The sequence below is a fragment of the Babylonia areolata genome, chromosome 1, assembly GCF_041734735.1.
Source record: "Babylonia areolata isolate BAREFJ2019XMU chromosome 1, ASM4173473v1, whole genome shotgun sequence".
Taxonomy (NCBI): Eukaryota; Metazoa; Mollusca; class Gastropoda; order Neogastropoda; family Buccinidae; genus Babylonia; species Babylonia areolata.
In genome coordinates, this window is record NC_134876.1 from 70,189,011 (window position 1) to 70,208,096 (window position 19,086).

General features: G+C 41.4%; 1 protein-coding gene across 1 annotated transcript; it reads left to right on the forward strand.

Moving 5' to 3' along the window:
- The first annotated feature begins 6,287 nt into the window (after positions 1 to 6,287).
- LOC143286645 (alpha-L-fucosidase-like) lies at positions 6,288 to 18,429 on the forward strand. The gene is made up of 9 exons (XM_076594285.1): positions 6,288 to 6,620; positions 8,477 to 8,660; positions 9,805 to 9,911; positions 10,287 to 10,417; positions 11,505 to 11,638; positions 12,266 to 12,363; positions 14,604 to 14,736; positions 16,541 to 16,711; positions 17,152 to 18,429. The coding sequence occupies exons 1-9, from the start codon at positions 6,455 to 6,457 to the stop codon at positions 17,411 to 17,413; spliced, it is 1,386 nt and encodes a 461-aa protein (XP_076450400.1). The 5' UTR covers positions 6,288 to 6,454; the 3' UTR covers positions 17,414 to 18,429.
- The last annotated feature ends 657 nt before the right edge of the window (positions 18,430 to 19,086 follow it).

Genomic DNA, 19,086 nt, shown 5'->3' on the forward strand with positions numbered 1-19,086 from the left:
CAGTGATCAGTGTTTGAGGCCCATGTTTCAGCATGGTGTTGGTCACCAGTGATCAGTGTTTGAGGCCCATGTTTCAGCATGGTGTTGGTCACCAGTGATCAGTGTTTTAGGCCCATGTTTCAGCTTGGTGTTGGTCACCAGTGATCAGTGTTTTAGGCCCATGTTTCAGCATGGTGTTGGTCACCAGTGATCAGTGTTTGAGGCCCATGTTTCAGCATGGTGTTGGTCACCAGTGATCAGTGTTTTAGGTCCATGTTTCAGCATGGTGTTGGTCACCAGTGATCAGTGTTTGAGGCCCATGTTTCAGCATGGTGTTGGTCACCAGTGATCAGTGTTTGAGGCCCATGTTTCAGCTTGGTGTTGGTCACCAGTGATCAGTGTTTTAGGCCCATGTTTCAGCATGGTGTTGGTCACCAGTGATCAGTGTTTGAGGCCCATGTTTCAGCATGGTGTTGGTCACCAGTGATCAGTGTTTTAGGCCCATGTTTCAGCTTGGTGTTGGTCACCAGTAATCAGTGTTTTAGGCCCATGTTTCAGCATGGTGTTGGTCACCAGTGATCAGTGTTTGAGGCCCATGTTTCAGCTTGGTGTTGGTCACCAGTGATCAGTGTTTGAGGCCCCTGTTTCAGCATGGTGTTGGCCACCAGTGATCAGTGTTTGAGGCCCATGGTTCAGCATGGTGTTGGTCACCAGTGATCAGTGTTTTAGGCCCCTGTTTCAGCTTGGTGTTGGTCTCCAGTGATCAGTGTTTGAGGCCCATGTTTCAGCTTGGTGTTGGTCACCAGTGATCAGTGTTTTAGGCCCATGTTTCAGCATGGTGTTGGTCACCAGTGATCAGTGTTTTAGGCCCATGTTTCAGCTTGGTGTTGGTCACCAGTGATCAGTGTTTGAGGCCCATGTTTCAGCTTGGTGTTGGTCACCAGTGATCAGTGTTTTAGGCCCATGTTTCAGCTTGGTGTTGGTCACCAGTGATCAGTGTTTTAGGCCCATGTTTCAGCATGGTGTTGGTCACCAGTGATCAGTGTTTGAGGCCCATGTTTCAGCATGGTGTTGGTCACCAGTGATCAGTGTTTTAGGTCCATGTTTCAGCATGGTGTTGGTCACCAGTGATCAGTGTTTGAGGCCCATGTTTCAGCATGGTGTTGGTCACCAGTGATCAGTGTTTGAGGCCCATGTTTCAGCATGGTGTTGGTCACCAGTGATCAGTGTTTTAGGCCCATGTTTCAGCATGGTGTTGGTCACCAGTGATCAGTGTTTGAGGCCCATGTTTCAGCATGGTGTTGGTCACCAGTGATCAGTGTTTTAGGCCCATGTTTCAGCTTGGTGTTGGTCACCAGTAATCAGTGTTTTAGGCCCATGTTTCAGCATGGTGTTGGTCACCAGTGATCAGTGTTTGAGGCCCATGTTTCAGCTTGGTGTTGGTCACCAGTGATCAGTGTTTGAGGCCCATGTTTCAGCATGGTGTTGGCCACCAGTGATCAGTGTTTGAGGCCCATGGTTCAGCATGGTGTTGGTCACCAGTGATCAGTGTTTTAGGCCCCTGTTTCAGCTTGGTGTTGGTCTCCAGTGATCAGTGTTTGAGGCCCATGTTTCAGCTTGGTGTTGGTCACCAGTGATCAGTGTTTTAGGCCCATGTTTCAGCATGGTGTTGGTCACCAGTGATCAGTGTTTTAGGCCCATGTTTCAGCTTGGTGTTGGTCACCAGTGATCAGTGTTTTAGGCCCATGTTTCAGCTTGGTGTTGGTCACCAGTGATCAGTGTTTTAGGCCCATGTTTCAGCTTGGTGTTGGTCTCCAGTGATCAGTGTTTGAGGCCCATGTTTCAGCTTGGTGTTGGTCACCAGTGATCAGTGTTTGAGGCCCATGTTTCAGCATGGTGTTGGTCACCAGTGATCAGTGTTTGAGGCCCCTGTTTCAGCATGGTGTTGGTCACCAGTGATCAGTGTTTGAGGCCCATGTTTCAGCATGGTGTTGGTCACCAGTGATCAGTGTTTGAGGCCCGTGTTTCAGCATGGTGTTGGTCACCAGTGATCAGTGTTTGAGGCCCATGTTTCAGCTTGGTGTTGCATCCTTGGGAAAGACTCTTAACTCCTACTTTCTTCACTCCACCCATGTATTTTGTATTTGTATTTCTTTTTATCACAACACATTTCTCTGTGTGAAATTCTGGCTGCTCTCCCCAGGAAGACCACATTGCTACACTACAGTGCCACCCATTTTTTTTCCTGTGTGCAGTTTTATTTTGTTTTTCCTATTGAAGTGGATTTTTCTACAAAATTTTGCCAGGAACAACCCTTTTGTTGCCGTGGGTTCTTTTACATGCAGTAAGTGCATGCTGCACACGGGACCTTGGTTTATCGTCTCATCCGAATGACTAGCATCCAGACCACCACTCAAGGTCTAGTGGAGGGGGAGAAAATATCGGTGGCTGAGCCGTGATTTGAACCACCGCACTCAGATTCTCACTTTCTAGGCGGACACGTTACCTCTGGGCCATCACTCCACTTGGGCCATCAATCCACTGGAGTGGTGCCTGACTTTGGTTGGGGAAGGTTAAAACAGAGGAAGAAGAAGTTTGGGCCCTGCATTCATATGCTGAGACCCAGACACAGTGGATATGAATTCACCGCCCCAATGGCCATATAAGACAATGGGACCTTTAACCTAACCTTGGTTTGAGCTGACTACAAAGACTATGAAATGGGAGCTGATAGATGCTGTGAATGGCTGGAACAGACTGTGCAGAGGATAAGTTCATTTCGTTTCTTGTGTTTGGCAGAGTCAGGAATTGTCCTTCCTTTTACAAACAGGTTTTATGTGAACATTCATTGGGTTTCAGCCAGCTGGTGTTGTGATTTACTGTGCTGTTTCTCAAGGGTGTATTTTTTGAAGCAGTTTGTGATTTTGAAGAGATTGTGTTCAGTTGTTTACTGTGGCATATCCATGAATTCTGCAACGACCAGTGTGATTTGTTTTTGCTGTTGTTTTTTTTTAGCATTTATATTGTTTGGTAGTTTTATTTTACTTTGACCAGTGTAATTTGCTTTCAACCATTGTATGTTTCATGTGATTTTGTTCTTGCTTTATATCATATGTACATTGTTACTTTTATTCTTTGATCCTGTGTCTAAACCTGAATGTCTTTATGTTTTTTCTCTGTGCAATGCCACCATCCTGTACACCAAATTAAAACTTCAAAACTGGAACTGTGGGATAAGAAAAATGATGCAGTTCTCATTTTAAAGTGTTAGATTTTTTTTTTTTTTCTTGTTGTTTTTTTGGGGGGGTTATTATTGCATTCCTAGCCTGTGGCTTTGTTTGTTGTTGAGAATGTTTTACCTAAATTGATATTGTATTCAAACATTGTATATAAAGAAGCCATCACCACATGCAGAGAGACTTGCATCAAGTGACTCACCACCATATTCCAGATGGCATGGGAGCAAAGACATGTCCAGGACAACTGGCAGAGAACAGTTGTGGTGCCTATATGGAAGAAAAAAGAGAGCAAAAAAGACTACAGCACCTGCAGAGGCATCTCCTTTTTTAGTCACACTAGTAAGATCTTTGCCAAGATCCTGGAGCAGCACGCCAGAGCAGTTTTTAGTGGATCCACTTCCGAGTGAAACTCAGTTTGGCTTCATGAAGGGATGAGGCTTCACAGATGCTGTCTTCACCCTCTGACAACTCTGTGAGAGAGCATGCAAGTACCAAAAGCAGCTCCACCATATGTCTTTGCAGACTATGAAAAAGCCTTTGACAGGGTCAGTAGAAACATGTAGACTATGAAAAAGCTTTTGACAGGGTCAGTAGGAACATGTAGACTATGAAAAAGCTTTTGACAGGGTCAGTAGGAACATGTAGACTATGAAAAAGCTTTTGACAGGGTCAGTAGGAACATGTAGACTATGAAAAAGCCTTTGACAGGGTCAGTAGGAACATGTAGACTATGAAAAAGCCTTTGACAGGGTCAGTAGGAACATGTAGACAATGAAAAAGCCTTTGACAGGGTCAGTAGGAACATGTAGACAATGAAAAAGCCTTTGACAGGGTCAGTAGGAACATGTAGACTATGAAAAAGCCTTTGACAGGGTCAGTAGGAACAAGCTCTGGGAGGTGCTGGAGCTGGACAGCATGAAGGGGCATTTTCTGAAAAGGAAGATCTACATCAACAGCCAAAGTGCAGACTGGGCTCAAAACGGACTTGCCAGCTGGTTCCAAGTGAAATCCAGGGTGTGACTAGGCTGTATTCTGTCACCCTTACTGTTCTTCATATACATGGACAAATTCACAAGACGCCACCCTAGACCCAGAAGCCCAAAATGAACTCCTGTTTGCTGACAACAAAAACATCCTAAATGGGAAAAAAAAGAATGCATGCAAAAAAATATACCTGAACAGGAGCAGCAAACACTGTGGTATGAAGATTAGCATAGTTAAAGAGAGAGGTTATGTTGGTAGGGCACACTGAAAAACTGGATATTATCACCAATGGACAGCAGCTCAAACAAACCACAGAGTTCAGATACCTTGGCATCCTTGCTGAGGATTAGAACCTGAACAGAGAATTAGAGACTAAAGTGAAGGCAAACACTGTCCCAGCTGTCAACTAGCACTCCTGAAATACACTGGAGTGGAAACCAAAGTCAAACTATTTGATCAACAGAATCTTGGTCCCCACCCCGGCATGCAAGACCCCAAAATCTGAGTATGGCTGCTTATACATGGTAGGGTAAAAACAGTCATGCATGTGGTAAAGACATTTGTAAAGATAGTCTACAAAAACCTTGCATGGCAAAAAAATAATGACAATGGACCCAGAATCCTGTTTTAAAAGAAAAATCCAGAGGCTCTTGGAAGACTTTTTTTTTTCAAAAATGTATTAAACTTTTAGTTTTGATATGAAGTAGAGAAAAATTATATACACCCCTTTTTTTTCGATGTGTAATGTTGTTCAAAATCATGTATGAAAAATTTATATGTCATTTATTTGACTTGATTTTTTTTTTTTTTCAATTGTTTTGTCAATTGTCATATCAGTAAGCAAGTATATACACTGTTCAGTGTTGCACTTTAAAATTCATGTTTGTGTTTTTTCTTTGGGTAGGGTGGCGTCAGGAAAAGGGGAGGAGTATTATGGTATTGGGGCAATAACACATGCTTCAAGACAAAAAATCTTCTTGGTGGATTGAATAATCAGTATCATTTGAATCTCACTCAGTTTGCATCCCTCAACTTTCCAAGTCTCTTTTTTTTTTCTTCTTCTTTTTTTCTTTTTTTTTTTTCTTCTTTTTTTTTTTTTTTCAATGACAGTGTCATTGTCACAAATTCCACAAATAAACTCCTTTTGGGGAAGACAGTTCTGGTAGTCTGTGTGTGTTCTTGAGTGTGTGTGTGTGTGTGTGTGTGCAAGTTCATTGTGGTTGGTTTGATTTTTCTAAATTCTTTAATTCATAAAACAGGGACTGAAGGAGTTCACAAAGGTGTCATCCATGGTCAATTCACCAAATGATATGCCAACACTGCCAGAGTGACAATATTGAACTTACAACATCAGCACTGACAGAAGAATTTCAAATGGATGTTATTTATGTGGTTGTGTTACAACATAAAATAACAACACACACACGAACACATGCACACAGACACATGCACTCGTGCTCACATGTGCACAGTGCGCGTGCACACACACAGTGACGCGCACACACACACACACACACAGACATACACACATAATGGATATACACACATGGAGTAATACATGTTCACGCACACACATAATACATGGAGTAAAACACACCATATTTTATTAACACACACACGCGTGCGCGCACACACACACACACACACACACACACATATCCTGTAAGCAGTAGTATGTCTGGATTCCTCTGACACGTGAGAAATATTGGTACAACAATTGGTATATCACATGAGCAATATTGGTACAACTACCAGAACATGGAAATAACTTGGTCACAAGGATGTTGGCAAGGTTATCGCTCAATCCCTCGCTTTGTCACCTTTGTGGTAGAATGAGTAGGACATTGACCATCTTCCGTCTGTGCGATTGCAGTTTCGGTTGTTATTCTTGTGAACAGCAAAATGTGTTCCGTGTGGGGAAAAAAGCCACTGCGTCATATCTTTAATACTCTTGCACTCGCACTCAATTTGTTTAAAACATAAATCCGCCAATGCAATGGCAAACCCACGGACCTTAAAAATAACAGAAACTGTCGGAGAACTTAAAATATGTTTGAATAGTACAAGGGACACAATGCCAAACAATCGATTGTTAAGTAACTTCCCGAGCGCGTGACTCGATTACGGTCCAGTCAACAAACCCTCGACAACTGAAGAAAATCTTCAGTCTTCTGCTCGGCGCGATCGGTTCGTTATGAACATTGTCTGGCTGTAGAGAAGACCGTGTGTTCCGACTGAGCTGGTAAAAGAAGATGAAGGCAACAAGTTTCGTTCGTCTCTTCCTCATTGCCGCTTTGGCAGTTGTATCACATGCAACACGATATGAACCCAACTGGGCGTCCCTCGATTCACGCCCTTTGCCTTCCTGGTACGATGAAAGCAAAATTGGCATTTTTCTCCACTGGGGAGTGTTCTCAGGTGAGCTTTGGGGTGTAATCCACAGTTTGACTCTTTTATTTCCCCCTTTGTTGTATTTCGAAACTCCAGCGTGCCACAGTTATTAATCCTTTCACGACTGCAGAGGGATAGCTGTCTCGTGTCACGGACAGCACTTTCACTTTCACTGCGTTGACGGCCACAATCATCAATTTGGTTTTTACACCGTTTTTGTTGGGTTACGATGAAAGAAAAACAAACTACAGAAAGCGACAGACCTATAAGTGATGATGAAAACCTAGTCCTACTCTAAGTGGGTTCTCCGGCAGGCTACCATCACTTCACTTTTCGCCCTTCCGAGCTAGCCGGTCCCTTGCAGATCTAAGACAGCAGGGCCCCAAAAATAAATTAAAAAAACCCAAAAGTATTGGGGTAAGAGAGGAGTGGGGAGGAGGAGGGGGGGTAGGGGACCTATTATCTAATTAACTACTGACTGGGGGGCACCCTAAACTTAAAGGTGACCAAGGTGTCTGCTGCTATAGCTGTTACAGGCAGGTTGTTCCAGTCACGTATTGTTCTTGGGAAGAAGGAATATTGCCTGTATAGGGTTTTACACCGGATCTGGTTGAACTGGCGGGAATGTTTCCTTCTTTGTCTGAGTGGGGATGGCACGATGCAGCTTTTGTCGATGATCGCCTCTCCGTCCATTATTTTTCGTAGCATGGTAAGCCTAGCTACCTTCTGTCTGTGCTGCAGAGTCGGCCATTGCAGTCTGTCGATCATCGCGGTGACATTAGATGTGTTGTGGTACCGGTTGACCACAAACTGTGCTGCTCGGCTCTGGACAGCTTCGATCTTCCTGATGTTGTCTTGGGTATGCGGGTCCCATACAGTGCACGCGTACTCCAAGATTGGTCTGACGAAAGTCTTATATGCTGTTTCTTTGAGGCGCACTGCTGGGATCTTCAGGTTTCTTCTGAGGAAGCTGAGGGTCTTATTGGCTTTTGCACAAATGGTGTTGATGTGCAGGTCCCAGCTGAGATCACTTGTGATGGTAACGCCTAGGTATTTTGAGGTAGAGACAGTTTCTAGGATATGGTTGCGGAGGGTATAGTCGTATTTTGGAGGACAGGATGATTTTGTAACTGGGAGAATAGTACATTTTCCAGGATGGAAAGCCATGTCCCAGCTGTGCTCCCATGCTTCTAGCTTCTTGAGGTCTTCCTGAAGTAAGTTTTGGAGCTTCTTGAGGGCAATGGCCCCCTTTCCCCCGATTTTTTATAAAAGACTGTGTTATAGATTGGTAGTTATAATTATGAACTAATGAAGTCATACAATGCGTATGGACTGGTCCCCACACACAGTGTAAAGTTTAAAGAAAAGATTAACCCTCTCTCTCTCTGCCCCCCCTCTCTCCCTCTCTCTCTCACTCTCTCTCTCTCTCTAGTCCCCACACACAGTGTCATTCTTAAGTTTAAAGAAAAGATTGACCTCTCTGTCTCTGTCTGTCTGTCTGTCTGTCTCTCTCTCTCTCTCTCTCTGTGTGTGTGTGTGTGTGTGCGTGTTTGTGTGTAATGCATGCTACAATGATTTAAATCATTTCCACCTGCAAAGACATCCATCACATATCTAGCATTTGTATACAAAAAATATTTTTATATTTCATGATTTCATATATTTTATAGGACTTTATTATTGTCCTGTCAAATTCATTCTGTTGTGAGATTTTTTTTTTTTTCACTTTTCAGCAGATGTATATCTTATATGGATTGGTCCACATGCTTTGATACCTCCTTGAAACTGAAATTAAAAAACTGAAACATTTTCAGATAAAATACTGTTTAAACCAGAGTTACTTTTGTCTGTAATCCAGTAAACCTTTTCTGCCTGCCTGTCAGTGCCCAGCTACCTGAATGAGTGGTTCTGGTGGGACTGGAAGGGGGCAAAGAACCCAGCCGCTGTGGAGTTCATGTTGGCAAACTACAAGCCAGACTTCACCTACGGGGACTTTGCCCCAGACTTCAAGGCCGAGTTCTACGAGCCCTCACGATGGGCAGACATCATCAATGCTTCTGGAGCTAAGTGAGTGGCCATCCTCCAGATCTGGGAGCGGTATTGCATTGTATTGTAATTTGTATTGTATTAGTACTCTGTTTATAACAACGGGTTTCCATGCATGAAATTTAGGCTGCTCTCCCCTGGGAGAGCATGTCGCCACAGTGCAGCGCCACCCTTTTTTTCTTTTCTTTTTTTTTGTGCATGCAGTTGTATTTGTCCTCCTATCAAAGTGGATTTCTTAACCAAATTTTGCCAGGAACAACCCTTTTGGTGCCATGAGTTCTTTTATGTACATTAAGTGTATGCTACACACAGGACCTCAGTTTATTGTCTCATCCGAATGACAAGATCCATACTACAGGTCTAGGTCTAGTGGAGGGGAGAATATACTGCTGAATGTGATTGGATCCTATGTGATCAGATTCTCTCCTGTCCTTGGCAGTCATGTTACTGCTAGGCCACCATACCCCTGGATCTCTTCAGTCGATTGACGGAATCACCACCTTGGTGATGTTACCACTACCATGAGTTTGGTCTTGCAGAGCTGAACTTGTTCAATCAGAATGGTAGTGAAAAAAAAAAAAAAAACAGGTATGGGATGTGCTGAAATGATTGCGTTGACATATTATTAGTTTCTTCGTCTTTTACATGGTTATGACACAGCAGGAGGTGGTAACTGAACAATATGTCGAGGTGGAAGTGCTAGTATTTTGTTGTGGTGTGGTGCAGGTATGGTATATGGTTGTGGTGTGTTGCAGGTGTGTTGTATGGTCATGGTGTGGTGCAGGTATATTGTATAGTTGTGGTGGGGTGTAGGTGTGTTATGTGGGTTGTGGTGTGGTGCAGGATGTTGTATGGTTGTGGTGCAGGTATGTTGTATGGTTGTGGAGCAGGTATGTTGTATGGTTGTGGTGTGGTACAGGTATGTTGTATGGTTGTGATGTGGTGCAGGTGTGTTCTATGGTTGTGGTGTGGTGCAGGTGTGTTGTATAGTTATGGTGTGGCGCAGGTATGTTGTGGTGGTGCAGGTATGTTGTATGGTTGTGATGTGGTGCAGGTATGTTGTATGGTTGTGGTGTGGTGCAGATATGTTGTATGGTTGTGATGTGGTGCAGGAAAGTTGTATGGTTGTAGTGCAGGTATGTTGTATAGCTGTGGTGTGGTGCAGGTATGTTGTCATGGTGACCAAGCACCATGAGGGATTCACCAACTGGCCCTCCAAATACTCATGGAACTGGAATGCCATGGACGTTGGACCCAACAGAGACCTTGTTGGTATGTCAATGAGCTGTCTATGTGGTTCACATGCTCAGAACAGACTTGATTTTTTTTTTTTTTTTTTTTTTTTTTTTAGTGTGTGCCTGTGTGTGTCTGTGTTGGTCCCCTTGGATATTGTGCTATTTCAAGAACATGTTGTGTGTGTACACACACACACACACACACACACACACTTGCTCACATACACACACATGCACAAGCACATGTGCAGGCACACAAGCACACACACACACACACACACACATTCATGGTCGCTCAGCAGATTTGAAGCACACAAAAAAATGGACTAGAGTAAGATACATAATTATTCAACTTCAGCATGTTGAACTTTTTAAAAGAAAAATTTGAATTGCTGTTCGTTTCAAACTTCAGGTGAGCTGGCTTCTGCCATACGATCACAAACCAATGTGCACTTCGGCGTGTACCACTCCTTGTTTGAATGGTTCAACCCTCTCTACATGGAAGATGCCAAGAACAACTACACCACGCAGAAGTTTGTCGCTGTCAGTTTTTCATTTTAACTTTTGTTACTGCTAATTTATCTGCTATTGATCTTAACAACACAAATTGTGACACAGTTTGGTATTTGCCCATTTCCTTTCCAGATTGATAGTCTACTTCTTCAGTGTTTCAGTATGAGGCTTCCAAGCTTAGACAAATTGCAATGAATCAAACAGTTATCAGACAGAAAAACATGGGACTGGTTTTTAAAAGGCAGCCTTGTTTGTCGTTTTATCTAACTGGCCTTTTTCTGGATAATTTGGTTTCTTAAACACTTTGCCACCATTGAAAGTGATAGTATTTGATGAATTCATTTGAGTTTTGTAATAGTATTCCAGCTAATGTTTCCAAAATTTTTTGAATATTTCTTCTATCATTTTCATATCTAATTTTTAATGATGCCCTTTAAAGCAAGTCTGCAAAGCTTCTGTGTCTGAATGAAATCTTCAAAATAAAACCAAATCAAACTCTAGAAAGAGTTTGGCCACAGGATAAAAAAAATTTCTAGAGGAAGTTCTACCAAGTTGTGTTGTCCACATGTTTATTTGGAGACATAAAGTGTTAACCATTGGAAGGCAGGACAGAAATATCGATTTTCCTCTCTTTTTTTTCTTTTTTTTTTAATTGTCCTTCATCTTTACATCATACACGCATACACATTAAATTGGCATTACACACACACACACACACACACACACATATATATATATGCTTATGTATACTGTTTACAAATGAAATGTACATGTATACATGTATATGTTTACATATTTAGTAACTATTACGTCTGTCCAGTCTAAGGTACATGTGTTTTGCATAGATGTTCTATTTATAAACAAAAGTTTTTTGTTTTCAAATCTTCAAAAATGTAGAATTGTTTCTTAAAAAATAAACAACAACAACAAAGGAACGTCTTGTGTTGTCTTTGTATGCAGACATTTTCAAACGCTTTAGTGACACACACACTTCCAGGTTGTAAGTTTAACAAATTCAAGTGCCATCTCTCCAAACCAGATAAGAATAAGACTGGATGTGGATCATACATATATGAGAATAACAAGACTACATGCCTTATATCACATTGTGCAACAGGCCAAGACCATGCCAGAGCTGTATGAGCTGGTGAACACGTACAAGCCGGACGTCGTGTGGTCCGACGGGGACTGGATGGTGGATGACTTCTACTGGAACGCCACACAGTTCTTGGCCTGGCTGTATAACGACAGGTGTGTTCACGTTTGTCCGGTTTTTCTACCTGTTCTCTTGCACCTTTTTCTCACCACCTCCCTCCCTTTCCTCCACCTCCTTCATCCTCCTTACCAGTCCTGTTTCTGCACACTGGATTGTTTGTATTCTTTTCTCTCACCTGTTTTTGCCTCATGTTTATATGTCTGTATTCTAAAAATTTGAAATTCTTTTCTCTTAGTCTTACCAGTTTTTGCTCACTTTTTTTTTTTTTTTTTTTTTTTTTTTTTTTTTTGTCTGTATTATTTTCTGTCACCTGCTCTCCCTTACCGAGCCCCACCTCCTCACCCTTATCCCTTTTCCAGTGTAGATATTCTGTTTGCATGCACATGCAAGATCATGTGCAACATCTTGTTAATCTCATGATCAGTGTCACTGTTTCAGTTGTATTGGAATCGTGTTCACATTACTTCATGATATGGTGTTTGGTGTAACAGTCAATTTGATTTGATTGTTTTTATTGTTATATTATTGCTTTGGCTTTATTTTTAACCTCATAGCATTACATGTTTTTATCATGTCACTACAGTAGTATTTCTTTTCAACATTGTGTTTGTTTTGTGTTTTGCACAATATGGTATTTGGTTTTATTATTTTTCTGACTTCAGTCCTGTGAAGGACACTGTTGTGACAAATGATCGCTGGGGGAAGAACATCCGCTGCAAGCATGGTGGCTTCTGGGACTGTGATGACAAATATTTGCCAGGTGAGTGGAAGTTCAGTTATGCATGTAAGGAGGATTTTCTTAATTAAAAAACTAAGCAACAGAATTGGTAGTATGTTTTTCCTGAGGGAAAAAACAGTAATGTCGGAGAACATGCTCGTTCACAACAATGTGTAAAGATTTTATGACAGCTAAAAGTAGACATCACATTAACAGACATCATATAAACAGACATCACATGGCATCATATAAGCAGACATCACTCACATATAAACAGACATGTATAAATAAACAGACATCATTTAAACAGGCATCAAATAAACTGACAACTTAGGAACAGATACTACTGAAACAGACAACACATAAACAGACTCCACTGTTTATATAAACAGAGATCACAGACAACACATAAACAGACAACACATAAACAGACTCCACTGTATTTATATAGCACTGAATCTTGTGCATAGACAAATCAAAGCGCTTTCACACCAGTCATTCACACGCATGCATAACTCTAAAACTGGAGAAACTGAAGACAAGGAAGAGGCAGGGAAGGGAGCTATTTTGGGAAGAGGTGGGTTTTAAGGCCAGACTTGAAAGAGCTGAGTGTGGAGACTTGACAAAGCGAAAGAGGAAGTTCATTCCAATTGCAAGGTCCAGAGACAGAGAAAGAATGGCGGCCAACAGTCGAGAGTTTGAATCTGGGTATGCGTAAGCAGAGTGGATCCGAAGCCAATCGTAGTGATCAAGATGGAGTGTAAAGGTGAAGGCAGCCACAGAGATAGGAAGGGGCTGATTTGTGAATACATTTGTAACATAGAGTGCTGATCTTGTACTTTATTCTGTGTGAGACAGGGAGCCAGTGGAGATGTTGCAAAAGAGGAGTGATGTGCTCAGATCTTTTCTTTCTGAGGACAAATTGGGCAGCAGAGTTTTGTATGCGGTGAAGGGACTGAATGAATGAAGCAGACAAACCAGACATAGAGAGTTACAGTAGTCAAGGCAAGAGAGAATGAGAGAAACGACAAGTCTAGATGTTGCGTCAATGGACAGACATTTCCGGATGGAACTGATGCGCCGCAATTGACAGTAGCAGGATTGACATGTCTGACTGATAAATTTTTGCATGGACAGTGTGTTGTCAAGGACAACGCCGAGGTTCCTGACTGAACTAGAAAGAGGGATGGATGCACTGCCAAGTTTGATTGTGTCAGTTGTGATGGAAGAGAGTTTTTGTTTAGTTCCTATGATCATTGCTTCAGTTTTGTCCGTGTTCAATTGTAACTTATTTAGAGTCATCCAAATTTGAATGTCCAGGAAGCAATTGGATGCTTCTTGCAAGAGCGACGACAGTTTTTCAGGGGTATCACTCTTCTGGAGTTGAGTGTCATCAGCATAAGAATGATGACTGACATTATGGCGGTTGATAATTTCAGCGTGAGGAGCAGTGTACAGTGTGAAGAGCACTGGGCCTAAAAACAGATCCCTGTGGGACTGGAAATTATCAACAATGACAGACTGGAATCGATCAGTGAGATCAGATTTGGACCAGTTTAGAATAGTGCCAGTGATACCAAATGTAAAATGAAGACGGGAAAGAAGGATTGAATGGTCTATCGTGTCCAAGGCGGCTAACAAGTCGAGAAGAGTGAGAAGGGAGATCTGTCCTGAGTCGGACGCTAGCAGTAGGTTATTCAGGATGTGGAGGAGAGTGGTTTCGGTGCTGTGGTCAGCACGATAGGCAGACTGAAATGGGTGGATGAGATTGTTGAAACAAAGGTGATTGTTGAGCTGCTTCAGGACAGCTTTTTCAAGGAGTTTGGACAGGAATGGAAGATTAGTCCACTAACTCTTGCTCCTTAAAACAGTGCACTCAGCTTTAGGTGAGTGCTGTTTAGCCCTTTGTTCTCATCAACTATTACAGAAACCTTTGAACTTTTAGTTCCTTATTTTTCATCAGTAGGGGTGCTGTGACAGTCAGGTGTTGGACTCCTTATCCAGTGTCCAGTGATCAGCGTTCAGGCCCCATTTCAGCATGATGTTTTGTCCTTCGGGAAAGACACTTTTCCCCCAATTTTCCTCACTCCACCCAGGTGTGAAGGGGTACCTGACTTGGGCTGGGCAAGGTTTAAACAGCAGGAGAGGACTGGGCCCTGCCTTTTCTATGCCGAGCCCTGGACACAGTGGATATGTCTTCCAAATTTACTACCCTGATGGCTGTAAAAGGCTATGTGACCTTCAACCTTAACCTTTGACCAGTGAGCGGCGGTGCTGTGCAGGTCAGCTGATGAAGCACAAGTGGGAGAACTGCATGTCGCTGGACAAGTACTCCTGGGGCTTCCGGCGTGACGCCCAGCTGTCCGACATTTACAGCATGGACGAGTTAATAGCTCTGCTGGTGAAGACCGTCAGGTGAGGCCACCTGGCAACAGGACTGGTGAACAGTCGTGTGTTCATTCTTTAGTTGAACATCATCTCACTATAATGTTAGATGTGGGTATGGGGAAAAAACTGCAGGCGTGGGGTGGTGGAAGTTGACTTGCGTGTGAAAAGCAAGGGAGGCCTGGCAGAGGTTGACAAAGAACTGCAGGGAAGCTAGCTAAAACAGCATGACATGTATTACGATGTAATAATTAATTGCAATGTTTTTAAAAGCGAATATGTGAAATGCTTTTATTTGAGAACATATGTTTATTACTCTTGTTTAATCAAGTAATCCGCATGTGTGTGTGTGTGTGTGGGGGGGGGGGGTGCAGGTGTGTGCTGATTATCTGGTTGTGGTTTTCCCACAATTCATCTTTATTCTTATCTTATCTGTCTATTATAATCAATGTGCAGTATAGTAGGCTATGTTTATAATTATATTCAAATAATGTTTCTTAATTCTTTCTGTTTTTACATTAAGAATACTAGTTATTACCTGCAGTGTGTGGATGTATGTATGAAACGATGTATGTGATATTTTTTACATTTGTATCTTCGTAATATTCGTAAAAGCTGTCTTTGACTTTTACAGTTATGGTCCCCATGTTGTTTACTTGTCTATGTTGTGATAATGCACCTGACCAAATTTCTCCAGTTGGAGATAATAAAGTTATTCTTTTCTTATCTTATCTTATCTTATCTTATACAGCAGTGGAGATCTCTGGTGTGGCTGCATGGTGCCACAGGTCACGCAGAGGATAAAGCAAATAAGTAATAAGTATAAACAGTTGACCCTGATTTGATTTTTTGAAGATGAATATGCTTCCAACAGTTTGATCCTGCTTCAAAATAAAATATTTTTACCAGTGATGGAAGTCAAAGTCAAATCAGCACCTTAGGAAAGACCAGTGTTGGTGTCTGTTACATTGTGTTGGGGGAGGGAAGGGACTTTTCAGCATTCCAGCGTGTTCCTACTATATGCTCAGCATGACCATAAATACTATACTCTTTCAGTCTTTGTGCAAAGGTTTATTTCTTTGCACTCTTAAGACTGCATTGCTTCAGACATTTTGTTTGTTTATATCTTTTTGTAGCAAAGATTTATATTTTATCTAAGGCTATATTGATGACAGTCAAGTCAGTTCATGTATATTTATCATTTTTGGTTTTGTATAATACTGCATGATATATCTATGACCAGTGATTTGATGGCTTTTATGTGACCATTCATGTAGAGGAGGTGTACTTTTACCTTTTGCACGTTTTAATTGTAAAGCACTCTTACTGCAAGGTATTGCACTAAACAAGAACTCAGAGTTTATTTCTACTGGTATCATGACCATCATATTAATCTGTTCTACTAATGTCCTGTGTTGATTCAATCATAACCATCATTATTAATCTGTTCTACTAATGTCCTGTGTTGATTCAATCATAACCATCATTATTAATCTGTTCTGCTTATGTCCTGTGTTGATTCAATCATGGCCATCATTATAAATCTGTTCTGCTAATGTCCTGTGTCGATTCAATCATAACCATCATTATTAATCTGTTCTGCTAATGTCCTGTGTTGATTCAATCATGACCATCATTATTAATCTGTTCTACTAATGTCCTGTGTTGATTCAATCATGACCATCATTATTAATCTGTTCTGCTAATGTCCTGTGTCGATTCAGTCATGACCATCATTATTAATCTGTTCTGCTAATGTCCTGTGTTGATTCAATCATGACCATCATTATTAATCTGTTCTACTAATGTCCTGTGTCGATTCAATCTCATTCAGTCTTGGCGGCAACCTGCTGGTGAATGTAGGACCCACGTCCTATGGGGAGATCACTCCTATCTACGAGGAGCGCCTGCGTCAGATGGGGCAATGGCTGGGCGTGAACGGTAACGCCATCTATGGCACTCGACCCTGGACTTACCAGAATGACACCACCAACCCTGATGTGTGGTGGGTTCCTTGTCATTTGCTTGGGGGTTTTTGTTGGTTGTCATGTTCTCTCAGTAATATTTGCTATGATATCGTTTAAGGTGATTTTCTTCCAGAGTAGGAACAGTTTTGTATGGAATTCTTTGGCAAAAAAAAAAGGTGCTCTGCATAAACTAAGTACCGGCAATCTGCCCTCTACACATGGCACTGGCCAATTTTGACCCTTTTGTCTCTCCCAGTTACCAAGAATTGCCTGCAAACATATTCTTCCACAGTTGCGACAGTTTCATGTGGAATTATTTTGGAGTACACTGTATAAACTTTGTCATGCAGAAAAGTATGATCCAAACACCTTCCAGTTAGAAACAGTAACCTGCAAGTATTTTGTTGCTACCCTACATGCCAGAAGGCAAACAGGCAGTAAAAGTAAGCCTACATGTATCCACACTGTGTGATCCCAGGTATACCATGAAGAAAGAGGACTCAGGCACAGTGGTCTACGCCATTCTGCTCAAATGGCTGCACAGCAACACACTAAAGCTGGGTGCCCCTGCCGTGACCTCCAAGACCTCCGTCACTCTGCTTGGCTACAGTGGCGCCCCCTTCATGTTTGTGCGAGAAGGTGTCCAGGGGATGACGATCATGGTGCCGGCCATCTCCTTCACGGACATGCCCTGTCAGTGGGGCTGGGTGTTCAAACTGGAGAATCTTGCCAACCAGTGACATCGCTTCTGTTCTGCAGGGGTTTGGATCAGCCATCTGCAGACTGGTAGTTGGTGATTTAGTACGAAGAATGGTGTGCGTATCTGTAACTTATCTGGATTTTTTCTTACTTCTTTTACTTTTACGTGTACTCTTCGCACATGATAAATCACATGACGTTTTTTTCTAATTCATGGCTTCAGTTTAAACAATTGCCTGAAATCCATCATTGCTTTGAAATTTAATGTGTTTGTTAATGCGGGCATTCTTCTCCATATGGTTTGTAAGGTTTTTGTTTCCTTACTGCATGATTTTAATTGCTAACAGAGAACTCTGACATGTTGATGATACATCTGTGATCTTTTCCATGATCAGTTGTAATTTAATGCACCAAAGATCATTTATTTTAACCATTCCATATATATATATATATATATATATATGTGTGTGTGTGTGTGTGTGTGTTTGAATTTATAATACTGTCACTAAATCAAAATACATTTGTGTTAATGCAGACCTACAGCTGAAAGAATTTTTACTGCAGCATTGTGTGACCACTGTCCAGTTTTTAACATTTCAGCTTTTATTGTGCAAAGTCTGTCTCATAATTTTGTATATTCTTCACCACATTCCATCATAGTGTTTACATACGTATGACAAATGTACATTCAGACATCTTTCTATCTTAATTCAAGGAGTGTTTACGTACTTATGACAAATGTACATTCAGACATCTTTTTATCTTAATTCAAGGAGTGTTTATGTAATTGTGCCAACTATATGTCCAGTCATCTTTCTTTTTTAATTCACAAAAAAAGTGTGACAATAAGATTTTGCATTTCTGTCTTGAAGGTTGCTGTTTGTTGTGTAAATATACAAGCAGTATAAAAATGGATGTGGTTTGTTTATGGTATACAATTTACACAGATAGTCATATAAGCTCAGTTAATAAACAACAAAATGAAATCTGACATGTTTTGAACCTAAGTCACTGTAATCAAAATAAATGTGTTTGTGTAATAAACAACCGAATCAAATCTGATGTGTTTTGAATGGATGTCACTGTAAACAAAATAAATGTGTTTGTGTATGTGTGTGTGGGTGAGATGCATTTTGCAGATGTACGAAACATGCTGGTAAAGTTGACAAAGACACTTTTCAGTATGGTATTTTTATTTTCCATGTGTGTACACTTTGTACACATTTTTTTTTCAATGATCATGTGTACATGAGAGAAGGATTATAAAATCAAGAAGAAAGGCTGGCACTTCCAGCACACACTACATTGAGGAGGTTAGTGGTCTAACTGAATGTTTCCACAAATAAAAAGCTGTATCGTAGATGTCTCAGGTATGGTTCAGAAATGGAAAAATATGTTAGTCTGTTCATGTGTGTGCTTCGGTTTTACGTCTGTTCACATCATGTGATTTTAGTGCAAAGGTTTTGGATGCTCGCAATTCTTGTCTGTGTCTTAAGCTACAGCTGTGCCTTAAGGAACGAAATGGGATGTTGACACTGAACTTCAATTTCTTTCTCCTGAGTTCTGTCTTTACAATAATATTAATAATTTCATTGCAGTTTTAAAGCCATCTTTCACTTTCAAGATGTCAGTATGTTTCACAGGGTTGTCTGTTTAGTACTGAGCATGGTTGCATATAATCTTGTTTCCTGTCTTTGAGAGAGGTTTTATGGCA